The sequence below is a fragment of the Alligator mississippiensis genome, chromosome 5, assembly GCF_030867095.1.
Source record: "Alligator mississippiensis isolate rAllMis1 chromosome 5, rAllMis1, whole genome shotgun sequence".
Classification (NCBI taxonomy): Eukaryota; Metazoa; Chordata; order Crocodylia; family Alligatoridae; genus Alligator; species Alligator mississippiensis.
In genome coordinates this window covers 165,575,101-165,592,421 of record NC_081828.1, presented here as the reverse complement: position 1 = coordinate 165,592,421, position 17,321 = coordinate 165,575,101, and the positions used below count along the sequence as shown (strand labels likewise).

Sequence of the window (17,321 nt, the reverse complement as noted above, 5' to 3'; positions counted from 1 at the left end):
CAGATGGAGCATCCCACAGGAGCACGGGGAGGGGCCTTCTGCATGCTGAGCAGCAAACCCGGAAGTGCTTCCAGTCCATCGGGGAGCGTGCAGGAGGGAGGCCCCTCATACCCCCCCTGGCTTGGCGATCGGCTGCAGGGGGACCCTGGAAGCCCCCTCAGACCCGGGAGGCACCGGTCACTGAGCTGGGGAGGTGCAGGGGAAGGGGAGAGGGATCCCCCCTTCACCTCCCCAGCTCAGTGACCAGCTCAGTCCACCGCACTCTGATGGACCTGGAAGTGGACTGGAAGTGCTTCTGGTCCATGTCTGGGTCTAATGCCGAGTGCGCTGGGGAGCCCCCTACACTTCTGTGGGACACTCCATGTGCCCCAGCATAGCAGCATTCACGAGCCACCTGATATCTAGAGGCATGTAGAAAAAACATTTAAAGCTGTGTCTATGTTGAATTGGTGAATCTTTCTGAATCTCTCTGAATCAATTTGGAGGGTTCTGATTCAATTCAGAGAGATTAAAGGATCCTCTGATTGGATTCGGATTTGGAGATTCAACCACTGAATAAGGCCAAATCTCTGCCAAATTGAATTGGGGACTGAAGCTTCATGCAGCCCTACTGGACATCATCTTTGAAAACTCATGGCAACCAGGGAACCACAGACCAGTCAGTCTTATATCAGATGCTAGAAAAATCATGAAGTCCCCAAGGAATCCACTTCTAAGCACTTGGAAGAGAAGATGGTAATTACAAACAGCATGGATTCACCAAGGGCAAGTCATGTCTGATCAACCTGATTGTCTTCTACTATGAGATGACTGGCTCTGTGGATGCAGGGGAGACCGTAGATGTGGAATAACTTGATTTTAGCAAGGCTTTTGATACCGTCTCCTACAACATTCTCGCAAGCAAGCTAAGGAAGTACGGGCTAGATGAATGGACTGTACGGTGACCAGAAAACTTGCTGTATCATTGGGCTCAGGGGGTAGTTGGCAGCCTGTATCAAGTAGAGTGCTGCAGGGGTTGATCCTGGGGCTGGGTTTTTTCAATATTTTCATCAATGACCTGGAAGATGACATAGAATGCACTCTCAGTAAGTTTAAAGATGACAGCAAGCTGGGGAGACTAGTAACTACACTAGAGGGCTAGGATTCCAAGAGCTAAACAAATTAGAGGATTGAACCAAAATAAATCTCATGAGGTTCAATAAGGACAAGTGCAAAGTCCTGCACTTAGGACAGAACACTCCCATACACTGGTACAGGCTGTGGACTAACTGACTAAGCAAAAACTCTGCAGAAAAGTACCTAGGGGTTACAATAGACAATAAACTGAATATGAGCCAACCGTGTGTCCTTTTTGCAAAAAGCCTAATGGCATACTGGGCTACATTAGTAGAAGCATTGCTAGCAGATCAAGGGAAGTGATTCTTCCCCTCTATTTGGCATTGGTGAGGCCACCTCTAGAATATTCTGTCTAGTTTTGCCCCCCACCCTCCCGCCCCCTCCACTACAGACAGGATGTAGACCAATTGGCCATAGTGTAGTGGAGGCCAACAAAAATGGTTGGGGAAGCGGCTAGGGAACATAAGTTACAAGGAAAACCTAAGGGAACTGGGTTTATTTAGTCTGGAGAAGAGAAGACTGAGTGGGAATTCAATAACAGCCTTCAACTACCAGAAAGGGTGGTTCCAAAGAGGATGGAGCTCGACAGTTCTCAGTGATGGCAGATAACAAAACAAGGAGTAGCGGTCTTAAGTTATAGTAAGGAAGTTTAGATTAAATATTAGGAAAAACTCTCTTAAGCTTATAAAACACTGAAATAGGTTACCCAGAGAGATTGTGGAATATCCAACCTTGGAGGTTTGGAAGACCTGGCTAGACAAAGCATTGGCTGGGATTAACTAATTGGGAATGGTCCTGATTTGAGCAGGGTGTTGCACTAGATGACCTCCTGAGGTCCCTTCGAACCCTAATTTTCTATGATTCTATTATTGCATAAAGGTGATAAACGCATTTGAATTGAAATGCTTGACAAAATAGTGCAGAGACCCAGTAATCATGAATGATCCAAACAAATAATTAAAAAATATATTTTACATTTGTATAGCTTTTTTCCCCCAGTCAGTGATAGTAGTTTGTGTGATATGTATACTTTCTGATATGAAACAATTAAAGCAATTGTTTTTTACTATTTCTGGTTTTTTCTGTTTGCTTGTTTTTGTTCTAGATTTGGGGGGATTTTTTTTTATAAAAAACACTCCTATACAAACAGGAAGAAAAATGACTAAATGGCTGAGAAAAGATGGCTTATTCAGATGTATGGAACTATACAGAAGCAATGATCCTCTTAAAGAGACAATCCAACTACTATCTACTAACAATCAACTACCAGTAGCAACAAGGAATGACATGCAACGAACTGACCTTGTTGAATGAATTAAAGCTACAAATAAAGAAATAACCAGAATAAAATGTAATGAACACTGAAAACCAATTAGATGTTTCTTCACATGTACTCTGACATAAAACTAGTTTCCTAGTAAAATGAGAAAAAATATATTTCCTTAAAGCAAAGGTTTGGTTCAGAGAAACCAATTTTAAAAGTTTCCCATTAAGGCTTTTTGTCTGCACTTAACACTGCCCTCTTGTGCCTTAAAATACACTGTCCTTTCACATCATCACATTTCTTGACAAAGTAGCACATACACTCTGACTTCATATCATTATATATAAGAGCCTTCAGACCTAATTTGGTTTTTATGTTTCAATGAAACCTACACAGGATAACTTTGAAGAGAATTATTTCAGTGGTTTTAGGAGCTGAGGTCTCTAGATGTGAGTACAGATGTTCAAAAAACTGGGGGAAGAATCTAACTAAGTTACATGGTTTACTCTTAGAAACCCAGTTTAGATTGGAAGCAACCAGCATACATGTTCGCCCTTGCAGGTGGAAAGGAGGGGACGAGGGATTGGGATGCCACACAGGTAGCCTGAGCTGGTGGTGGCTGGCAGACGGGGAGTGCTCCTGCACACTTTCCATTTGTACTGTGCAGGTGCCCTGTGCTGCTGGATACTGCTGACTGCAACCAACCTCCCAGGCCACATCTGATTGGCTGCTGGACACAGGTAACCATGCCTCTAAACCCCTGCTGTCTCACCACAGACCCTCCCCTGCTCCCTGTCCAGAGTCTTCCCTTGTTAATTACATGCACCTGTGTCCAAGCCTGCCCATACTGCTGCATATGAAAACTGAATACTTGGACAGTGTACAAGACAGGGACTGGGGCAAGACTGGACTGTGGTAATAAGACTACCACAAGAAAATCAAACTCCACTAATGTCTTTCAACCCATTACACGTCAAGAGAGTAGAGTGCTTATGGTACCCAATACCAGACCTATGCTATAAAATAATAAAACTGATTAAAATTGTTGGCAGAGACCTGACCCACTAATCACATGTGTGTATACGTAAGAAAGCAAGAAAAGGCTGACACAGTGAAGGCAAGGTAACCAAGTATGCATTTCAATTGACCTAGCAGCTAAAGAAAACAGAAGACTAAATATGCATTTCAAGAGAAACTTGTAAAAGGTATAGGAAGGGATGCCCTGTATGTGACAAATGCACCCTGCTCATGTTAACAGGCACAATATTTAAAGTGTAACGTATGTCTTGAGTTGGGTAAACGGAAAATACCAGTGCAAGCTAATGTAAATTTTCCCCATTGATTTACAAATACAGGCAGTCCTTGGACTTACGACACAATTGGTTCTGAAAACCGCGTCTTAAGCCAAAACTTTGTAACTCGGAACTAATTTTCTCATAAGAAACAATGTTATAAATGGGGGATTGGTTCCTGAACCAAGGCCTGATACCCTATTTTCACTAAGAATACCCCAGAATTTTGTACTCAATCAACTATATATGAGTGATATAGCTACATTAATGTATTTCTATTGTAAATAGCAATCATATTGATTTGGGAGGACTTCTTTGAGGTGACTTTGCTAGACTTTTTGAAAGGCTCTTGGTTGGACTTTTTGAAGGGTTCTTGGCTGAAGTCTTCTCTGGAGTCTTGGCTGCAGGTTTTTCTGGAGTCTTGATTGTTTTGTTAAAGAAAGCGTCCAAGGAAGTTTGGACAGATGTTCTCCAGGGAGATGAGCGACGCAGTGAACTTGTTTGCTGGACTGGCGTTGCATTGGATCAAATGTTGTTAAGTCAAAACTGATGTCATAAAGTTGAAACGGTGTCAATTTATAAAGTTGTAAGTGCGAAATGTTGTAACTCAAAACATTGTAAGTTGAGGACTGCCTGTGCCCCAAAACAGATTTGGTGACACCTCTAAGGATCCTGTTGGTCCACTCAGACCTATCACCTTTAAACTGACCTATAATTGCAGGGGCTGCAGAAAGAAAAACAGTCTTCACACCTAGAGACGTCTAGAACAGGAGCCAGGTAATTAACACTTGTATTAGGATGATCAACCTTTTCCTCCCTGTTTGCTTGGGCTCTAATTGGCCAACCACCAAGGAAAAATGTTATGATGCTATACAATTAAACAGCATAAAACCTAAGCAAATTTACCAGCAAGGGGTGTCCAGACCAAACCATCCTGCCATCCAGCCAACAAGTGAAGGATCCACGCTTTGAGGCTGTACAAGAATTTCTTTCTGCCTGTATTGGATAAAGATCTCTGTGCAGCTAAGATAATACTAAGAACTAATAGCTTGTTTAATATTGGGAGAGTCTTTTTCTGTTATTTAATTTTGTAGCTTGTTGGAAGTTATTAAAACAGGCCTTTTTGCTATTCATCAACCAAATGTTGTGTCAATTCTCAAAGTGCTAAGTTTAAAAACCCACTTTCTACGTGCAACAGTACCCCACCGTGGCACCACACCACCCAGGCCCAAGACTGCAGACCCAGAAGCTGTGGTACATCCTGCTTCTTGCTTGTCACAACTCTTGCTGGAGGCTACAGGACATCATGCATGGGTGACTGCTGCCTCCTGAGTCTGGAGGGACACCCACAGAAGCTGCCAGCGATGTCAGTGGCAAGGGCAGAGATGGCAAACATCTGCAGAAGCCGCCAATGGTGGTGTCAGGTATGAGGATGGCCCTGTCGGGGGGGCATGTGCCCCCACCTCATGTCCCCCCCTATGTGTCACCTATGACATCATGTATGGCCAACTGGACATGACCCAGCAGGTGGTCTCCATAGGATGCAGCTTACTGCCCACCAGCCAGCAGCTGGCCACTCCAGACAGGGCCACTTACCACCCCTTCCACCCATCAAGCATCCCTGGCCTGGGTCACTGGCTGCCGTTCAGCCACTGAGGATGGGGCCACCCAGAAAGCTGGGGTGTTTAGGCACCACCTTCAGACTGTTGAGCACCAGCTCTGGGCCTTTGCCACCAGCAGTAATTGATGGGAGCAGATCTTGCTGGACTCTAGGCTGACAAACAGCAGGTTCAGAACTTCTGCATGAGCTGGACCACCTTCTTGGACATCATCGCCCAGGTGGCCCCCACATCATGTGACTGCACATTGGCACATGTTCCCCACTCGCATCAGAGAAGTGGGTGGCCATCATCATCTGGAAACTGGTCAACTCAAGCAGTCTCCACTCCCTCACAAAACAGTTAAGGTTGGGCAAGATGTGCCTCATCATCCAGAATGTCCTAATGTCCTGGAAAAATGCCTCATCAACCCACAGGAAGCGGTCACTGGTTTCCCTACGAGCCGTGGACAGCACCCACATCCCTATCCTCTGCCTGCCACAAGGCACCCAGGTTTTCATCAAGTGCAAGGGCTACTTCTCTGTTATCCTGAAGGGCATTGTTGAACACTGGGGCCACTTCACCCACATCTTCACCAGCTGGGCAGGCAGCAGCTATGATACCCATGTCTTCTGCAACTCCCTCCTCCCTCAACTGATGGAAAATGGGTACTACAATCCTGGGTTCTCTAGTTTCATGGGAAGCATCATCGTCCCTCCCCTTATCATCAGGGACCTGGCTCATGAAGCCCTGCATGGGGCAGCTGGACTGCCAAAGACAGCATTTCAACTACTGCCTGAGCAGGTAGAGCATCACAGGGGAACATCACGGCCACAGCAATGGCTGGGGCTGAGCAATGGCCCCACAGTACCTGAGTCATGGCTAAGCTACTACTGCCTGAGCTGGACTGCCAAAAATAACACTTGAACTATTACCTAAGCAGGTAGCACATGACTGTTGAGTGGCCACGTCAAGGCATACTGGCAGGCTCCCAGCAGGCATTTTGAGGTGCAGGAGAACTTGCCATGCCTCATCATTTCTGTAAGCATCCTCCACAACATCTGCAAAACCATGGGCATGGAACATAGATCAGGAATGGTGTGCTGAGAATGCACAGCAAAGGAAGCCTGGGGAGAGTGAGCCTCCCAATGATGTTGGGAGTACCAGCCCTGTAAACCAACCGACATTCCGGGTCCACAAAGCCCTGGCAGACCACTTCCCGGGCTCATGGGGACCAGGGGTCCTCCATGGATGAGTAGGGCCAGAGAGGTTCAAGTCCTAAAGTGCCCATGCCCTGGCACCAGGTGATTGATCTCCTGGCCCAGGCTCCTCTAGTCCCACATCCAGGTGAGACTGCCCATAACCCTGGCTGCCTGGATGCCTTTCCCCCCAGCAACTCCCCTGAGAGCCATATGACAAGTTTCAGGGGAATGAGATGTGAGAAAGAGATGTGTCTCAGTTTACAATGTTGCAATTGCCAAACTTTCCTTGTTTTTTTTAAAGAAAACCTATTTGAACATTGCTTGTGCTAGAACTTGGTTCCTCTTCCCATTGATGCAAACCAAAAAAAAAACAAACTTTGGCAGGGGCGGGGAGAGAACAAGGAATGGGTTGGCATGAGAAGGCATGCTCCAGGGGCAGAACTCAACACAAAACTTGGAGAGGAAGTGTGAGAAAGAAGGCTTTAAACCTGGCACACAGGAGTGAAGACCAGAGTTCTTTGTGTAGGGGCTGAATAGGTGGGTGATCCTGGCCCACTGGCCACCTGAGTGGGCTGCGGGGCTGGGAGCGAAAGTAACTGTAGAGCTGGAGGTATGGCCACAATAGGGGCTGTAGACTCCTGGTGCTCCCTCACAGGACCCATCCACTCCCCCACTCCAAGTCCAAGTCTCCCTCTGTGGGAACCCTGACCTTTCAACCATCAACCATGCCTGGACCCCACCTCATGTGATGAGACCAAGAATGGAGCCAGGACCTGCCCATCCCCACTGTGGCTACAATGCTTCCCTGAAATGGGGACCTGGACCAGGAGAGATTGCAGGTGGATGAGCTCCCCTGTGGGCCCCCCATGTTGCAGGCAAATGAGTCTGGACAGGTGGCTTGTGAGCTGTGCTCTCCCACTGGTTCCAAGCTCTCCTGCACCCAGCTGGAACTGTCTCAGAACTGCTTGGGGGCTTGCCTACACAAGTCAGCTACCACAGCTTGTGGGGGATGGATCAGCCTGGGGAGGAGGATGGCGTTTGGGAAACCCTTGTTTTTGGGCCACAGGCACTCCAGTCCCACTATCTTCACCTGACACAACCCAGCAGAGCATGTCCCACTAAAGCTCTTTCTATTTCCCTGAAACATGGGTCACCAGGTCTATCACCTCACTCTTTCTGTCTGGGTCTGCCTCCATCTCCAACTTTTCTTCCCAGTCAGAGCATGGTGGAGACCTTTCCCCCCTGCCAGGCACCCAGGGATCCCTCCCACAGGACTTCCATTACTTTCACCCCATACAAGACTTCCCAAAGTGGGGAATGGCATGCCATCAGGTGCTGGGCAGCAGTCTCTCCCACCATCCATAGCCTGTGGGGGCTATAGGGTCTCTGCAGGAGGCAGCAGTGGTGCCAGTTTGGGGCACTAAGTGGCCACAAAGCAATCTACGACCTTGTTCATACACTCCCTCTCTTGGTGCTGGGACTCTGCTAGCTCTTCTGAGGGACAGATTGCCTCCTCAAAGCTACAGGTGGCCATCCCAAGCCCCTGTTCCTGCACCTTGGCAGCTTGGGTGTAGGCATCCCTTGGCCTGAGGATGTCCTCCCTTCATATCTGGAGTCTCTCCTCATGCCACTCCCTCAGCTTCCAGTGCCAGGAGTTATCTGTGCATGCCTAGCACTCAGAGGTAATGACCAAGACTTGCAACATCTCCTCCCTCTTTCTCTGACACCACCTACAGGTGTCCCTTGTGCACTCTGAAGTTGCATGACCCCTGTCCTTAAGCCACCATTCTGTCCTCTGTGCACTGTCCTCCCTCACACAGGTGGTGTCTCAGCAGTTTGACAGGGGAAAGATAGCATCTTTGGGTAAAGTATCAACTTTTGCTAATAAAATGAAGGGCAGGCATTTAAGACCGTCCCAACACTCAGCTGGGTACTGACAAAGAGATAGGAAAGTAGTTTTGATAAGTTCCCTGTCTTGTCCCTTTTTGCCCTGTGTTTGGGAGCCATGCCTCTGCTCTCTACCCTGAAAAACAGAGAACTGGTCCTGTGAGTGGGCAGTAAGCCCTGCAGCAGTGCTTGGATGGGTCACTGGGGAGAAAGGGGCTGGGTCCCTCTCCAGGATCTATGGCAGGCACCTGCTCCACTCCCTCACAGGATCTGGGGACCTTGAGTCCTGCCAACAGAGATCTTAAAACCCCTGGCATCATTCCCTTAAAAGAGAGACATTATGGCAACTCCTGTGTGTCACAACCCAAGGGTGTGATTTTTGTTTGTGTGTGCTTCGGCACTGCTAAATTATTTCCCGCCCCTCGTAGCTTTCTTTGCAGGGTGCATTTCTGAGCTGCAGAGAGGAAATGCACGGTGCAAGGAGTTCCCGCCATTTGTATTCAGATTTGTGCCCCACTATTGGCCAGTTCTAAATTATTCCCATGTGGCGGCTAGCGATTGGCTTGCTAGCCGTATAAGAGGCTTGAGTGGTTTCCACCCAAGTTGGAGGACTCCACGACTATCAGGAGGAGGAGAACTTCACATCTCGTGAAGATCTCTAAGCGCTGCGGAGCCTATCGGACCCAGCGTGTATATCAAGAAGGCTATAGGGGTCTGATCAGCCTCTCACCTCTCCCCGTTGCTGCCTGATCCCTCGACGTACCCTTCCCTGCATGCAAGTTCCACGGAGCCTAGCAAACTTCGTGCGAGTGAATCCAGAGCTCTACCCGGGGTTTGAGTCCTGCAGTTTTTTTCTTCCCGTCGCCGAAACCCCATTGCGACGTACCCTTATGTTCTGCAGGTTCGAGTTTTTTGTTTTGTTTTGTAACCGCAACTCAAGCAAGTTTTCCTGCCTGCACCGCGACCATCTTTGGTGTAAGTAAAATAATCTTAAATCAACCACTAAGCGTCCGTGCCTAATTCTAGCGTGCTGCCTGTCTTCCCCGACCCGGCGTGTCCGGGCTGCTGGCCACAGCCCGCCGCGTGGAGAAAAAACCCCCGAGGGCCTCGGACCACTCCCGGCCCACACACTGTGCAGGACCAGTACTTCACTGCTAACTTTTCCTGGCTGGGCCTGGAGGGATAAGCTTGACCATTTTTCCTTGGGAAACACCAGCCAATACACCCTGTTCCTGATGCAGGACATGGTCTCCCAGAAGAGCGGGGGGAGTCATCTCCTTTCAAGGTGCAGAGGAGAAGCCCAGGTTGCCATTCACCGTAAGAGTCTGGTTTGCATGTTACCTGTGGCTCTGCAATGAGCTGATACCCACACTGGGGTAGTGGGGAACTTGGCATCTTGACTGAGCTCTAGGGAGGGAGAAAGGGGTTGGGATGGGAGATGAGGGGTTGAATGGTCTGCTCAATGCTGAAAGACTGTGTTAGCTGTGTTGAAGATCTATCAAGGAATCAATGGCCTGAGGCCCCATGCTTTGAGTGGTCAGTGTGAGGGTAATTCACTGGCCCCCCACACCCTGCCACCCATGCACTGGGACCACCCTTTCTGGGGTTCTCCACAGCAACAGGCTGGGAGAGACCTGTGACCATGAAATGGTTTGTAGAGGCCACTGGTCCATGAGGGGCAGGGGAAGGGGAGGGAAGGGGAGCAAGTTGGGTCCAGTGCCTACTTTCTGGAGAAAAGCTTGCACAGATGGCTTTGGGTTGTCATAGCATCATGCTATTATCTCCCTGCCCTGCTGGGTGTGGACACGGCCTGCCTGTTCCCTTCCCCCGACTTCCCTTTAGGGGCTTCATGTTTCTTCCAGTGCCTGGGTCCCCATCACGGTCACATGGAGCAGGCTCAAGCTGTACCTGGCTGGGCAGCAAGGTGCAGTTGCTCGGTTCCAAAAACTTCACCAGAACTGTGGGGAGGGCTGGGTGTGGGTGCTGTGGTGGCAGCCACTACTCTGGAAGTCAGGGAACTAGGGGGTGCTCTGGGCATCTGGAAGTGGGAAAATGAATAGATGTTGGAGGACCAGAAGCAGAACACCTGTGGCAGTGATGTTGGCAGAGTATCCCTAGTGCTAGGTGTTCAACCAAGTTAGCTGTTTTGAAGACTGGGGAGGGGAGAGTGGGCAATACATACAGGTATGCTTCCAGAAGATGGAGGACACTGCATTGGGGTCCAGGTCCTGGGTCATGACAAGTGTGCTGTCAGAGCTTTCCCCCATGTCCTGTACATTGGGGTCTGTGGCCTTGACCACGGTTGAAAAGATGTAGAGGGAGCTAAGGTGTTGCTTCAGGTGCACCTCTGCTGCTACATCCTTCAAAATTCTGGGGACCAACAGCATTGAGCTGTCAAAACCCTGCTGGTCCTGGGTCTCCTGCTCACCCCAAATGGAGAGGAGATCACTCACCACCCCATGGCCCCAGTTGTGTCACTAGGGTAGGGTAGTGGAAGAGGATGGGAAGAGGTCTTTGGTGGTCTGTGGTGATGCCGATGGGGTCTCAGAATCTGCATGTGAGTAAGGGTCCAGCTCCAAGGAGTGGGGTGGGTAGGAGGGTAGATGGACGGATGGATGGAATGGTGGCTGTATGTAAGCGTGAGTATGGCACATGGCTCTCACTCTAACTCCAGTTGGGTGTGGCCTCTGCTCCAGAATGATTGGGTCTGCATGGGCCAGGCCACCCCCATGATCTCAAACTTTCCAGGGGCTTACCGCAGATGTCCCCACAATGCTGGCAACATCCCATGCCTCAGCCTGTAAATTTCCAGTGACCTTTACCTATAACCCTGAGACAGCTGACCATGCCCCACCTGCTCCTGAAATTTCCAGGGGTGTCTACCTGCCTGCCCTTCCTTGGATGCTCAAAGCTTTCCCTCCCCTAGGTCCTAGTAATCTGGCACCCTTTGGTGCAGGCCAAAAAATGCTTGCAACACCCCACGTGCACATGACTCTGGTACCTCCTGGAAGTGGCCAAGCTGTGGAGTTCATAGGGTTGCCTTCGTGCCAGCCCAGTCCAGAGATTCTACTCCCTCATTGCCACCTGCAAGAGGTGAACTTGGATGCTGGGGGAGGGGGAGGGTGTGGCTCTATACTGAGGTCTAGGCCTCACCTAACCAAAAATAAATTGTTAGAAAAACTCCTCAAAACCCACACAAAAAAGGAAACATAAAAACTAATATTCCATAATGCATACAACATGGCATGAATGTGCAAATACTTTCATTCCATTTTTCTTCTGGCTAACGTGAAATTTAGGAATTTAATCTAATTAATATACAAAACATCTTAAAATCCTTCATCACGGTTTTGACTATTCCCCACTACTCAGGCTCAGATAGTAGAAAATAAGAAATTTACCTTAAAACTGCAGGTGTAGATTCCTTTAGTTGGCACTGAATTTGTGTTGTCGGCTATATGTTCAAGGGTGTGGCTGAAGTAGCGTTACTTTAGCTGGCACTATGTTCTCCCTGGAACTGCTGCAGCTACTATAACCTATGCACTCTAAATTAAGTCATTTTTTTTTTAATCTTTACTGACCACTGAATCTATGAAGTTGTTTGATGACTTAGAAGAGATACAAATCTTTGCAGAAATATTTCAGAAGGGGAGGGGGGAGGAGAAGGGTGAAGGAACTATAACTCCCAGAGATGCCTCTTTGAGGTGGTGCTTAGATACATAGAATGTAGAAGTGGTCCCAGAGGGGATTCAGAGTGCAGGTCAAGCAGTCAAAGGTACAAGGAAAATATAATACATCACATAGGGAGACAGTACAATGCATGGATAGCATAGAGTGTAGTTGATGCATAGATGATGTGTAGTTTTACAAGTATATATACACACATAATTTGTGTCATTCTTTCAATTATTAATCCATAACTATGTTTGGTTGATATATTCAAAGCCATCTATATCTATATGTATCACTATGTTTATTTAATTATGCTGTATTTTATTAAATGAGCTCCTGTAACGATATTAGCCTTAGACTTACCCTGGCATTGGTCCATTTCCAGCAAGACTATAAACTTGACGAGGATTTAAAAGGTACTGAAATTTTCTGTAAATTCTGTAGAGATTAAAAAGATAGGAGGAAAAGCATTTAGTCCGATGACTTTTAAAGAAACCTGGATACAAGAGTTGGAGCAGCTAACATACTAAGTTGTACTTTAATCATTTCTGATAAAATCTCACAGTATTACAAAACAGTAGAGAGAGCAGATATATTATTATACTTTATAAAGCTCTGCAAGTGTTTACAATGCTTTTCAGGTGTAAAGGTGAGACAAGGGCTTGTAATCAAATATCTAGTATACAAATGCCACATTTACCTGACTCTATAAAGAGGTTTTTAACCCCATTCTGCTTGGGGTAAAAATTTCCTTGTCTGAGATTTCAGTACAAGGTGGAGGAGGGGGCAGACAGCTGCTGCAGCTCTGATACCGGCCCGAAACCTCGGTAAGAGCCAGTCAGAGACACAGCTCCTTAAAAGATGACGGTGCGTGATGCTTTCTGTAAAATTCTGGAAAGATTTTTCCAGCCAGTGTTTCAGCAACTAGTCAAAATGTGATGCAGGAAAAAAGGGAGTTTAGGAGTCATATATGATGCCTCCTCAGTATCTCACTGTTTCATCACACAAATGGTGGTAGGACAGGGAAGGATTATAGAGAGTTTCAAGTGAGATGTCTATGTCTAAGAACAATGGCATCTGGAATTAAAAAAAAAAAAAGATACATAAGATCCAAATTTTCTGCATATTCATAGATACTTGGCAAAATGTGGGGTTACAGCCTGTAGAAATATACCATATCACCGAGGAAGAGGAGACTCCCAGCACACTGAGGAAGGGGAACCTGTGCAGTTTACTGAGACACGCTTTATTTATACCTATGATTCACAAGTTGAATTGTTAACAGATAGTAGACCTACTGGCTTACAGGCACCCATTCAGTGGAGGCCCCCCATCCTGTTGTGAATCTTTCTTGAGATGTAACACTGTTGTTAGAACAGGTTTTGAAATGTGAGGTAAAGATTACAGCAGATAGAAACTAAGTTTCTTTTTGTTCAGGCAGTTCTCCCAGACCCAGTGGAAAGGTCAATTATCTCACTTGGCAAACTCAAACCAGCGATTTTATAGTAGGCAGTGAAGGCCCCCACAAAACCAAGAGGAAGAAGTTCACTGAGAGTTTATTGCACCCAGAACTGAGGGTAGGCAAGTGCTGGAGACTGTTTTAGGATCAAGAAAAGCCACTATAGTGAATGCCTCTGAGCTTAAGAGTATGCTTTCTGAGGTGTATTACCATATCAGAAAATGACCTTCTGTTTACCTGTGCAAATACAGGCATTAGCTCAAAAATTCTTAAGGCTATTGAACTAAAGGAGAGAGATTTGCCCTCTCATATACAAGATTCCAGGCATAACTCACTGCTAACAACACTTGGGATTCAAAGAGTACTAGTCTGGATGGTCAACAGAAAAAATATGCCCTATGATGAACTCTTATTTGAACTGAGATTTATCAAGGATGAATGTTCTGACAAGCATAAGAGATAGCTTCATCAAGACGTGGAAGAGAAAAGAAGACCCAATAATAAAGCTAGGTTTAGTTGGTGAAGAACCTGAAGGTCATTTAATACGTGTAAGAAATTCTGAAAGAGATTGGAAAGAGAAATACTTCCAAACTGAGCAGCAGTTGGATAAATTACAGACTGCTAGGTCAAAACATGTTCCACCCAGCTCAAAATGACATTTAACTCCTCTGAGGCCTAAGGAAATTAGTAACCAAATGGTAACAGAATCAAAGGTCATGTATTTCAATTGTTTACAGCAAAGGCAAGTCATAGGAGACTGAAAATACTCCCAAACCCTAATTTTGTGCAAAAAACAACTGAGCAGCAGATACTCAAGATCATATTAAACAAAAGATACTCAAGATCTCAAAAACAAAAGATCTTCCCCAGGCAAAGCTACCAGCAAGGGGTCTGTGTGGAAAACAGGCAGTTCAAAAACTAGTAGGGCTTGGTTATCACAGCTAAGTTTAGACAGATATAGTGCAAAGTATATGTTTAACAGATACTGGTTTTCACTTACCATGCTCAAGTGAAACATAGTGCAGTGAACACTTATCTTTCTGGCTAGAAACAGACATTGTATTTATTTCTGGATAAATTATGTCTATGTTTGTCCTGGAACAAAAATATCCCAGGATTGGCTCATACATATATTGTACTCCTAATCAGGGGTTAGTGAGCTGCTGGCACCAGTGCTGTTTTTCTGCCACTGATTCAATGATGCAATCCTAGGATAACTGTTGGAATGTACTTTGCAATATCCTGGAATAAACTGTTAGCACCTCTTACTGATAAACTCTTTTATCAATAAGAGTGATCCCAAGACAATGGACAAGGATGTCTGTACAACTGTACCGTCTCCCAGAACAAAATGGTTTGCAGCCCCTGAAATCTGCAGCTCCTTTGTGGTATGCTATAAACTGAAAGGAATGAAGAATAAATCATTCCTTACATAATTTTGCATTTCTCAAAGGCTATTTGTGGGACCAACTAGATCCTAGTTCTCATTTGTCCAGTCTTACACATTAACACTAGCATTTAACTGAACACTGTAAGCAAGAATAGAGTTCTCATTTGATTAAGAAGACTTTGTTACCAAATGAATAGGCAGAAGTCTAACTACTGAGTCAAAAACTGCAGTGAGTCAACTTCATCAAGAGGATAGAAATAAGATGACTGTGAAAGGAAGAGTCAATAACAGTTCCAGCTGGACGCTCATATACATTACCGGTAATCGGGTATCTTATATTCAAAGAGATCCAGATACTGTAGTTGAACTTGGAGAAGTAGCAATCACTGCTTCAAAAATCTCATTTGAGACATAGCTGAGGAACATTAGAGAAAGACCTGAGGGTTATGGCTAAAGAATAACTTACACTTATGTGATCTCCATCTCTTGGCTGACACATGGGGTTTTGAACTGAGGGGAAAAAAGCCTGGACCATTGCAGTTTGTGCCCAGGTTCTTTAGTTGCTATAATCTCAGAAACTCAGTGGATGGGCAACAAAAAGAGGCACTCATAAAAGTTATGCACTCCTACGGCATACACAGCCCTCTGAATTGTCATGACTTCTGATCATTTTCAACTGTAGGAGCATGAACGGAGAGTACCTAAAGAGGCAGGCAGATACACATATTGGAATCAACATGAAAAACATGTTGGAGTCTTGAACAGGACACAAAATATGTCTACACAACATTTTGTGTCGTGTATTAATAGCTGAACTAGATCTGAACAATCTGGCTTGAGTATCAGAAGCAATATAGGTACATTAGTAAGGCACTTTGTCTAAAAAAGCAGGTATGCCTATGTGGATTGCCTCAACAATATGGCTATACCATTGCTGGTACTCAAGCTGCTTTAGAACTTACTCTCTGTACAGCACCACATTGTGCTACATTGACATACTCAAGTGTATGACTTCATGAAGGTATTTAGAATTAACAGAGTGGAGGGAGGCACTGGTATATTATAGTGGCCAGGAGTCTTTCAGAGATGTAGGCTGGAACAACCTGGCTTGTGTCTGAGGTGGGCTGGTGTTCTGAGCTGGCCACCAGCACTACCACTTGTTGCTGTTCCCCATCTGCAGTATGGGCATAGCTCCTCACCACTCAGCCCTGGTGTGGGCAAAGCTCCCTGTCACTGGAACACTTCTAGAGCACCACACCACCAACAATGCCAAAGTCCCCTGGCTCCATGGGCCAGATCCAGTAGCTCAGTGGACCAGATTCAGCATGTAGGCTGTGTGATGCTGAGCCCTAGTATATTAGGAGAGGGAAGGATGGATACAACAGGCACTCATAAAGAGCCTTAATGATGGCTTTAGTTATATTAAATATGTTTTCTTCACTAAGTTTCACAAAGGGGTTTACAGTTATACCAATACAAATCTTTGTCATACCACATATGAAAATGGCTATGGAATATTTATGCAAAGCTACAAAATTATTTTTTAAAAGTGAGCAAAATCACTGTAGGGTTTCAGATTCTGAGAACCTCTAAATCTATAATAAGGATGTATAACGCTAAGTGAATTAATAACCCCCCTCTCATATTTTAATTAATATTTTAAATTACACATTTTAAAATTCTTTTTCCATTATCTTCCTTATCTTGTTTTAGCTTCTAGTTGTTTGTTTTTTGCTTTCTGTTCTACTTCATTTTCACCCTATTTTCCACTAGATCTCCAGTCCTTTCTTCACAGATGTTTCCCCTAAGCAAAACAGGGAACCTAATGACATCTAATTTGAACTTTTGAACTTACAATGTTTGAATGGTTTTAAATTAGGGAAAACAGAATTTCCCAGACATAATTCTATGCACTTCCTAGTGACAATGTGTAATGTACTAAAGGTCTAAAGGGGGAAGGTTATACATACACAGTGCACATATACACATACAAATCCTCTTAAGCTATGGCCATCTGTAAATCACTATATAAAGAATTTCTGTAGTTTACCAATTATTTATTGATGCCAGTCACCCCTTAACAAATAATAACATACAGACACAGACAATACATTTCAGCCTTCCCACCAGTCATGAAAGAAGTAGTCAATGTGGGGTGATAGGCTTAATTTTGCAGATAGGTGAATTACAGTGAACTGCTGTGATGATTATTGGATCAGACATAACAGGTGGATTGTAAAATATTGTGCACCTTCTTTTTACAAACATGTAGTTACAAAGAATGTAGTAGCTAATTTACAAGAGGGCAAAAAGCAGTAATCTTAATTCAGTGGCTAGTATATTTTAGCCACAGCTTTATGGTTTGTGGAATATGACTTGGTGAAAGTACATGTCTATTTAAACTCACATTAATTAGGCCTAAAAGGACCTCAAAATCACTA

The 17,321-nt window shown here is 45.4% G+C and overlaps 1 protein-coding gene across 1 annotated transcript in view; it reads right to left on the bottom strand.

Annotated features, from left to right (window-relative positions):
• Positions 1–17,321, bottom strand: part of DGKB (diacylglycerol kinase beta) — a 620,162-nt gene that overhangs the window by 356,102 nt on the left and 246,739 nt on the right. Inside the window, exon 16 of the mRNA XM_059728962.1 lies at positions 12,395–12,469. Within this exon, the coding sequence (XP_059584945.1) occupies positions 12,395–12,469 (75 nt within the window). The remainder of the gene's footprint in view (positions 1–12,394; positions 12,470–17,321) is intronic.